We start from the raw sequence: 10055 nt of genomic DNA on the forward strand, positions 1-10055 counted from the left end.
TGTGTGTGTGTACTGATGCTGACTCGTATGCTGTGTGTGTGTGTGTTCTGGTGCTGACTTGTATGCTGTGTATATGTGTGTGTGTGTGTGTACTGGTGCTGATGCTGTGTGTGTGTACTGTGCTGACTCGTATGGTGCTGACTTGTATGCTGTGTGTGTGTGTGTGTGTGTGTACTGGTGTTGACTGGTGCTGACTTGCTGTGTGTGTGTGTGTGTACTGGTGTTGACTGGTGCTGACTTGTATGCTGTGTGTGTGTACTGGTGCTGACTTTTGTATGCTGTGTGTGTGTGTACTGGTGCTGACTTGTATGCTACTGACTTGTGCTGTGTGTGTGTGTACTGGTGTATGCTGTGTGTGTGTACTGGTGCTGACTTGTATGCTGTGTGTGTGGTGCTGACTGGTGCTGACTTGCTGATGCTGTGTGTGTGTGTGTGTACTGGTGCTGACTTGTATGCTGTGTGTGTGTACTGGTGCTGACTTGTATGCTGTGTGTGTGTACTGGTGCTGACTGATAGTGTGTGTATGTACTGGTGCTGACTTGTATGCTGTGTGTGTGTACTGGTGCTGACTTGTATGCTGTGTGTGTGTGTGTGTACTGGTGCTGACTTGTATGCTGTGTGTGTGTGTGTACTGGTGCTGACTTGTGTGTGTGTGTGTACTGGTGCTTACGTGTGTGTGTGTACTGGTGCTGACTTGTATGCGGTGTGTGTGTGTACTGGTGCTGATTTGTATGCTGTGTGTGTGTGTACTAGTGCTGACTTGTATACTGTGTATATATATATATATAGAAAATGTTTTGACTGTTTGCAATTCCCAATTATTTATTGAAATTAGTTTCCAATTTTACCCAGAGAAGGGTGAGAAAGTACAGAGAGGGAGAGAGTTGACGAAAAAGAAAAAAAGAAAGAAAGAGAGAATAGCATTGACATGGCCGTATTCCCTCCTTTTTCAGATCCAGTGCATCTTGTTAACCCCTGAAAGAGAGTGGGGAGGACAAGGAAAGTACAGGGGTAGGATAGGTAGAAAACGAGAAAAAGGGAAAAAGAGCAAGAGGAAGTGAATGAGGAAGAAAGAAAAAAAGTGGACAGTGTAGTTGTGTGCATCAATACAAAACAGTTCACAAGTTCTTTGAGGTACAGTACACACTCCAAACACAAAGATCCGTTCACACATCAAAATACAGTAACCAACAGCACATTCAACAACCTTGACCTCACATTTCATATCCAGTGGTATTCAAAGTCTGAGTCGAGGCAGAAATTCAGGGGGGGTTGGTACTCTTGATTTTTCAAATTAAAGGGATATTCAGGATTTTTGCAATGAGGCCCTTTATCTACTTCGCCAGAGTCAGATGAACTTGTCGATACCATTTTTATGTCGGTGCACATTATGTAGGAAGTTAGAGGTAGTTTAGCAAGCTAATGCTAACTAGTATCAGCACAATTACTGGAAGTCTATGGGTATCTGAGTCTATGGGTACCTGCTAGCATGCTAGCAGATACCCATACACTTCGTCATTGCGCTAACGCTAGTTAGCAATTGCACGCATAGACATAAAACTGGTAAACACAGGTTCATCTGACTCTGGGAAAGTAGATAGAAGGCCTCATTGCCAAAATCCCGAAGTATCCCTTTAAGAGTACAGATTATTGCACGGGACAATATACAAACCTTTTGAGAAAGATAATTAGAAAAAAACATTTTATGGACTAAATGTATTTATTGGGTTCTTTTCATTTTGATAAGAGACGAATGCAATGAATTTAAGGTTATTTGTTGATGTAAAATAATTTAACTGATTTTGTCATTAGATTTGGGCCGGGGTTGAGAAATTCTTGGGGGGGGGGAAATTGTGTCACCACTGAAAAAGTTAGAAAACCACTGAAATACACCATTACACTCACACAAATACACCAAGCATGGGAATCTATATAAAAACAACTCTTTATACAAGATAGATATATATATATATATATACACATATACACACATTGTGCTTGTACATAAATACCGTAAATGAATAATAACAAGTAAGCAGTAAGTGCATAAAGGGTAGAAAAGTCCATTGATGTAACATATTGCTTCACAGGTACCCTTCAGAGATTTAATGTAATTAATATGTAAGACATCCTCAGTATACAGTCCAGTTACTTCCCCATGTTTTTCCCAAAACAGACATATGCTGTAGTCAGCATAAAGACTGCACAGCCTAGTAAATTAAATATTAATAAAGAAGCATGTGTAGCAGCCAAAGCGTTTCAGTATGTTGTTAGGCAAAGTAAAGAGTGTACCTAGCCTTGGCTGATAAATAAACATACAAATAAAGTGCATGACACACACATACCGCACATTTCCAGACACTTGTCACAGGCAGTGTGAGTATGAATGGGGTGAGGGGTGACAGGTAGGTCGGTTGGGATACAGAAAGCTTCTGTGTTTACCTGTAGTGTCTTATTTAGCCATGGCCTTGATGGCAACTGCAGCCTCCTCGTTCATTGCAGACAGAACAGTGATCTGGGAAACAAACAAAAAGGATTTTAAAATTATTATAATAAGAACAACTTTGCAGGTGTAGTGGAAGTGAACTAGGTGTGGCCATCTTAGGCTGTGACATCATCCCCTTCCCTGAGACTTGAAGTAACTGTAACCCCCAAACCATAACACTTCAACTTTTACAGCCAGTTGACTTGGGAATGCAGAGAGCTGCTGGGAGTATGGTACAGTCTTACTGATGAATTCCATGTATCTCTAGTGCTGCCAATATTCATTGTTTACCTGTGAAGTGAGGGCATTTGTTTGCTCTGCTAAGCCAGTGTGTGCTCTGATATTTTTAACAGTTTGTGACAGGGACATTCGATTCCCAGAAGTAAACGGGTTCAATGTGACAATAGCAGCTGTAATGGGTTACCAATAAAACATCACAATCAGTTGCAGAGCGTTTGATTTGTTTTCCGGGGGGCTTGGAAACCCGCAGCCTCTCTAAAACCATTGACAACCGAGTGCCGGTTTCAAGGGATTATTATAGAAATGTTAACTATTTGGTTGTAATGTCATCACCTCTTGAAGAGCATAGTCAGAACTACAAATGTCAGATTATTCCATTGCAAAACAATTGTGCACATTTCGCTCTATCGTCAGAATTATAAACAGAAAGTCGGCATAACTGCATGCTTTTCATGATCAGTAAACATCCATTCATCATGTAATTTCAGATACATGAGGGTAGAGCCTCACGATATGTCTCAATATTCGCCACCATTAAATGGATATTTGAGTGATATAAAAAAAGTGAACTATACCTGACAAGTACGAGTGGTTTAGGTTCATTCCCCATCCTTTGTGGGGTCTGCCTGTCAAGCAGCAGAAGGGAACATTTGCCGATGTCACGTTACTGATGGCTGATAATGTTTACTTTGCAAGCTACTGGTATAAACTTTTTACAGTTGGCTACACATAGTGGTTGGTTTGTAATAATGGTTTGTAATAATGTACTTTTTTCTCCAACCAACACAGGCCTACTTAGCCTACATTATCCCATTTTCAACATTGTTTTTAAATAGTGTTTAATCACGATTGTTGCTGACAGACATACTACATTGATTGATGGGCCACGTCAAATTGGCTAGCTCGCTAATAACTTACAGTTGAAGTCAGAAGTTTACATTGCCAAATACATTTAAACTCAGTTTCAGAATTCCTGACATTTAATCCTAGTAAAAATTCAGTCTTCGGTCAGTTAAGATCACCACATTATTTTAAGAATGTAAAATGACAGATTAATAGTAGAGAGAATTATTTATTTCCGCTTTTATTTCTTTCATCACATTCCCAGTCAATTAGTACTTGATAGCATTGTCTTTAAATTGTTTAACTTGGATCAAACGTTTTGGGTAGCCTTCCAAAAGCTTCCCACAATAAATTGGGTTAAATTTGGCCCATTCCTCCTGACAGAGCTGGTGTAACTGAGTCAGGTTTGTAGGCCTCCTTGCTCACACACGCTTTTTTGGTTCTGCCCACACATTTTCAATAGGATTGAGGTCAGGGCTTTATGATGGCCACTCCAATACCTTGACTTTGTTGTCCTTAAGCAATTTTGCCACAACTTTGGAAGTATGCTTGGGGTCATTGTCCATTTGGAAGACCCATTTGCGACCAAGCTTTAACTTCCTGACTGATGTCTCGAGATGTTGCTTCAATATATCCACATAGTTTTCCTCCCTCATGATGCCATCTATTTTGTGAACTGCACCAGTCCCTCCTGGGACCAGTCCCTCCAGGGATGGGATGGTGTTCTTCGGCTTGCAAGCCTGTGGATATAGATACTTCTGTACCCGTTTCCTCCAGCATCTTCACAAGGTCCTTTGCTGTTGTTCTGGGATTGATTTGCACTTTTCGCACCAAAGTATGTTCATCTCTAGGAGACAGAACGTGTCTCCTTCATGAGCGGTATGACGGCTGCATGGTCCCATGGTGTTTATACTTGCGTCCTATTGTGTGTACAGATGAACGTGGTACCTTCAGGTTTGGAAATTGATCCCAAGGATGAACCAGACTTGTGGAGGTCTACAATTTTTTTTTAGGTTTTGCCTGAGTTCTTTTGATTTTCCCATAATGTCAAGCAAAGAGGCATTGAGTTTGAAGGTAGGCCTTGAAATACATACACAGGTACACCTCCAATTGAATCAAATGATGTCAATTCGCGTATCAGAAGCTTCTAAAGCAATGACATAATTTTCTAGAATTTTCCAAGCTGTTTAAAGGCACAGTCAACTTAGTGCATGTAAACTTCTGACCCACTGGAATTCTGAGTGAGTTATAAGTTAAATAATCTGTCAGTAAACAGTTGTTGGAAAAATTACTTTTGTCATGCACAAAGTAGATGTCCTAACCGACTTGCCAAAACTATAGTTTGTTAACAAGAAATTTGTGTAGTGGTTGAAAAACAAGTTTTAATGACTCCAACCTAACCGTATGTAAACTTCCGACTGTATCAAGTCAATATGGCTAGTTAACAAGCAAACTTTCAGCAGATAAACTAGATGTCGTCCGACTGACAACTTTACCAGGATGAAGACAAGCTCTTTCCCGAAAGGCTACTCTCTAATGAAGCAAGCTAAATGGCACATGTTGTTTGCTTTAGCTAGCTAGCTACATGCCAAATGGATTTGGTTACCCTCACATATCTGAAAAAACATGTTGAATTGATCTTTACTGATTGCTGTATAACTCTGATGATAGAGCTAAATGTGAAATAATCGGAAATGTGTAGTTCTGACTGTGGTCAAGAGGTGATGATGAGCCGGAGGTCTCCTTGCCCCCCAGCAGACAAATCAAATACTATTGTGACGTTTTATTGATAACGACCTATAAGTAAGGAATTTCCACCAAGCACACACTGAGTACATGGATCAGAAGAAGAGAGGAAAACATGAATCAGATATGTCTATCTACACACCTGATTAGAGCTATGAAACACTGTCTTACAAAACCATAATGCTAAAAAGGGACATATGTCGTCCGGGTTTGGCCGGTTTAGGCCGTCATTGTAAATAAGAATTTGTTCTTAACTGTCTTGCCTCGTTAACAAAAGGTTCAATAAAAAAAACGATGTAATTTTCTCTCCAGGGAGAATCATAGAAGAACAAGAAAAACCAAGAACATGAACAACAAGAAGAGAGGAAACGGGAACACCACTGACCAGAATCTCCTCTCCAGCGTCATACTTGGTTTCGATCTCTTTGCCCATGTCTCCCTCTGGCATCTTCAGGTCCTCTCTCACCTCACCACTGTCCTGGAGCAGAGACAGGTAACCATCCGTGATCCCAATCAACTGCAGGGGGAAGTGAGGAGGGAGGGAAAGGATAAGAAGAGATGAGAATAAGGTTGTGTTATAATGACAGAAAAGATAGAGACCATGTATGAAATAGGCTCTTTGTTTTAGTTTCTGCACCTTTTGTGAATGCCAATGCACTGCCAGTCTACCAATTTGAGCTCTTTTGTGCCCTCCAATCAACTGACTGTCACCCCCACCCACAGTCTCCCAGCCCAAAGAGAATGAAAATGAGCACAGGAGAAAGAACAGCTACCTACTTGAGGTTCCCTATCCAGCTCTAAGGACCATGAAAAAGTTTGGAACATGTGCTGGTGTAGCTCAAAGGCATTCCATCCCAGTGTTTTACTAACTAATGACCTTCACCAAATGCTACGATGCGTTCCTCTACCCTCATAGACTTTCCCTCACCTTCCCACTGGATTGGTACAGGAATAATGCTGATGTCTCCACTTAGCCTGTAAATAGATTAGAGGGAGTTTCCACGATACTGTTGACACCTAATCAATCCCCTTAGATCTTCCAGTGTGCGTCAACAAGGGCACGTCGACACCTGTTATATTCGCCACGTGAGAAATGAAATTGGATTTGATTTGAGGCAGGGGCGTGAGTCAGACAATTAGAAATAGGGAATCAGAATACTCAAGGGACATCTATTATTTGATTAGATTTTCCCCAGTGACGTGACCATTCAGTTAGAGAGTGAGTTTTGGGTAACTGGCCATCTCACTCAAACTGGCAATACCTCTTTCTCTCTACTTCTCCCTCTCTCCCTCCGTCCTTTCTGTCCTCCTCACTACTTTGGCCCTTCACCTGGTAGTCCAGTCTCTTGATGTTGGGGACGTCCATGTTGTGGGTGGAGGGACAGATATCTTCATATTTCTTGCCGTTGAAGATGTCAATACCAACCATGTGGACCTGCCCATAAAGAAAACACAACTGTTTATGGAGCTGGCAGACACACAGCACATAGACACACAGCACATAGACACACAGCACATAGACAAGACATATAGTGTGAAGTTCAGGATAACGCTGCAAATGTGAGAACGTCTTCTTCTTTTGACTGGAGGAAAGTCTTAACGAAAGTCTTAACGTCCTACTCTTTCTCATTACTCTGATCAATGTAATTATGTCTGCATGGAACACAACATCTTTATTATCACTCATTAGCCAGAGATATAAAAATGGTTACAGTCAGACACCACTGACCTTAGCGTGGCCGTGTTTTCCGGTCTTGGAGGTGGACATCTCCACGATCTTGCAGGGTCGTCCTTTCAGCACCACGAAGCCGTTCTTGCGCAGCGCCGAGCACTGCTGGGGGAAGGTGGCGGATGCCCCGGCATCGCCTGTCTGGAAGTCGACGTCTGCGTCTGCCATACCTGATCCCGAGCCCATGATGTCAAAGCGGGGAGAGGGAAAGGGGGATATGGAGAGAGGTTAACGAGGACTAAGAACTGGTTAATGACACTGCTGGTAATGACATCACTGGTAATGGCATCACTCAAATACTGAGGAGTCCTGGGGTAGAAGTCATGGGGAGGGGGATGGGAGTTCAGGGGTTGGGGGAGGAGTCCTGGGGTTGGGGGCAGAGGAGTCCTGCCATAGGGGGAGGAGTCCTGTGGGAGGGCAGTTCAGGGCAGAGACCAATGACTCCAAGTGGTCTACATGCCTCTAACTCCATTCTAATACATATTGGTTATGGCTTATGCTTTGGAAATGAGCTATTTGTTGATAAGTCTAAAATAGACATTTAAAAGGCATTGCTAAAGAATAAATGTATACAAAGGAGTGTACTCCTGCAAACTTCCTATTATTAACAATAAACACATTAGTAATCAAAATAAAAATGATTACCTACAGTGTAATAAAGTGTGCAGTAGGTCTATACTGTCTCCCTCTGTGAATTTTCAATAATATAATTTTCAATTTGTCCAAATGACCAGCGACGTAATTAAATATTTTACTTAAGAACTTTAAGAAATGCAACATTATTAATTGAATACAAAATGTATGAAGAGCTGGTTCACTGCCTTAAGGAGAGAGAAAAAGAGCAGACTGAGCTAAATAAAGTAACAGAGATATGGCACCTGGACCAGTCAGCCATGGCATACTCACCATAAGCAAAAAATATATAACAGTTTACTCAATCATTTATAGGCCTTATCTTTGTTATTTTTGCGCCATTGACAGAAAAATAGGAAGATTTTCAAAATAATTAAATATGGAAACAAGCAGGTGTATTATTTGCTGAGTGTGTGTAACTGATTATGTGGCGGCAGAAGAGTGGACGCGATTCAAGAAAAGGCCCAGCGCACGGGTGCGTCTTGCATTTCGGTTAGAATGTCAAGAATATTACAAAGGTCAACTTGCTATTAGAATAATGGCAAAGATAAAGGTGGAAAGTAATGTCCATTCAAGAGAATACTCTACAAAAGTATGGCCGGCCCCATATTCCAAGTAATCTACTATGATTTAATTCGGTCTGCAGCCATAGCCTGGTAAACGACACTGATTATACTGGTAGCATCTTATCGACGGCGCTTGACACACACAATGCCACTTTGAGATTAAGAGACTCACGTAAACACACTTATTAATAATAAGGATATGTTAATTTAACATATTAGTGACAGAAAAACTGTCGCTGCCACCTTTTTATAGCACGCGTGTCTTGCTCCGCAGTGTTGGAGCCGAGTGCGGCCTAGTGCGCACAAAACGTTAACGGGCTGTCAGTGACGGCGTCGCTGCATGCAGGAACACTGCTCAGTAGCTGAGGCCCACTATAACTGGGGGCTCCGCTCCAGTCGAGAGCCAAGTACAACATTGTTGCATTAGCGCGTGGTCATTTCAGTGTGTTACATTGTTACATTAAGCACACAAGGAGATATCTTAATTGTGATACATTGAATAGGCGACGTTGCTAATCTGAATGTAGGCTACTAGAGTATAATTATTACGCTTATGCGTATGATAAGGCTACGGCGTGCATACCTGCAGGATGAGTTTCGGTCCAAGTTATTTGGGTCAATTTCTATGCGTAAAATCGTACCACCAGTTATTTGGATTAAATACATGTAGTGGGATGATACGTAGCGAAAACTTTATTAGTGAGCGAGGGCCAATTTAACAGCATATTGTTTATCAAGCTGGAAACAACGATTGGCTGGAGGGTATCCAACAATACAATGTTGTTTTATTACTAGGCTATCATCACACAATGCTCACAAGTGACCAGCTATGTAGCATGAAAATAACGTGACAGCTATGAGCAGCCATGTGCATATGCAATGTTATTCTCACGCAAGATTACGCCCTTTATATTCATGTTATGATAAGTAGGCTAACTTACCCGGTGTACTAAGGTTTCCACAATCTGGTTACTCTGTGCGCTTTACACAAATGTCAAACCGTCCCCCTTTTAATTTTTTCCTTTTCTCTCTCTCTCTGTCCGTAGCTAACGGTTGTCTGGCTGGTGTCTACCGCCGCGGTGCCTCTGCTTGTCGTTCCTTTACTCCTAAATCAGCTCTCACTTTATTATTCTCTCATTCCAGTCGCTTTCACTAGCCTCCGCACGGTCGAAATCGTTCTCGTCGGGGGGCGCACGCTCAGGTCAGCCGCCAGCCTAAAAAGAGTGTGAACCTTAAAGCCTAGCACTCTCCACCTTTCGCTCACTCACTCCCTCACCCAGCCTTTCCAAATACCCATGAAACGAACCTCGGCAGTATGGTGCTCAGTGCGCAGGCGTGGTCACCCTCAAGCCTCGGATTCTAGAACAGGGAGGGGGGCGAAATCACGGGAATATCGAGAGACTTGGAATGGAACCTCTTGTCCAAATGAGCTCAGAACCAGAAGAAACTACATACATTTACCTCAACTGCATCAAATAACAGAGATTCATATTTTCTTGCCAACAAGACCGAGTGCATGTACTAAGCATGGGGGCCCTCTCATTCATTCTAATGACTGTTATCTTCGGGAATAACAATATGGGCGCTGTTTTACACACCATGTAACTAGTATTTTAATATCTTATTAGGATCCCCATTAGCTACTGTTAAAGCAGCAGCTATTGTTCCTGGGGTCCACACAAAACATGAAACAGGACAAGACATTACATTAATAGACAACAGCTCGAGGACAGCATAGTACATGCTTTCATACACGTGTGCCTTAACATTTCATGCATCATACTCATATTCATCATCAATGTTAACAGCTATA

The 10055-nt window shown here is 41.9% G+C and overlaps 1 protein-coding gene across 2 annotated transcripts; it reads right to left on the reverse strand.

The window, feature by feature from the left end:
- Positions 1–804: 804 nt before the first annotated feature.
- Positions 805–9550, reverse strand: LOC115133615 (eukaryotic translation initiation factor 5A-1). 2 transcript variants are annotated; one of them, XM_029667039.2, is made up of 6 exons: positions 9365–9550; positions 7044–7213; positions 6645–6749; positions 5700–5831; positions 2443–2515; positions 805–975 (listed from the first exon to the last, which is right to left on the reverse strand). In XM_029667039.2, the coding sequence occupies exons 2-5, from the start codon at positions 7209–7211 to the stop codon at positions 2453–2455; spliced, it is 468 nt and encodes a 155-aa protein (XP_029522899.1). In that variant the 5' UTR covers positions 7212–7213; positions 9365–9550; the 3' UTR covers positions 805–975; positions 2443–2452. The 2 variants fall into 2 exon arrangements, with proteins under 2 accessions (XP_029522899.1, XP_029522898.1); XM_029667038.2 differs by having other exon boundaries at positions 9184–9548.
- Positions 9551–10055: the final 505 nt, after the last annotated feature.

Source organism: Oncorhynchus nerka, linkage group LG8, assembly GCF_034236695.1.
Source record: "Oncorhynchus nerka isolate Pitt River linkage group LG8, Oner_Uvic_2.0, whole genome shotgun sequence".
Classification (NCBI taxonomy): domain Eukaryota; kingdom Metazoa; phylum Chordata; class Actinopteri; order Salmoniformes; family Salmonidae; genus Oncorhynchus; species Oncorhynchus nerka.

Bases quoted from the DNA above. Each gene is read 5' to 3' on its own strand.
- LOC115133615 (XM_029667039.2), bottom strand. From the start codon at position 7,211: ATGGCAGACGCAGACGTCGACTTCCAGACAGGCGATGCCGGGGCATCC. The intron at 6,750-7,043 runs GTCAGTGGTGTC...CTTTATGGGCAG, and splicing joins GAAAACACGGCCACGCTAAG to GTCCACATGGTTGGTATTGA. The intron at 5,832-6,644 runs GTGAAGGGCCAA...TTCCCCCTGCAG, and splicing joins TCAAGAGACTGGACTACCAG to TTGATTGGGATCACGGATGG.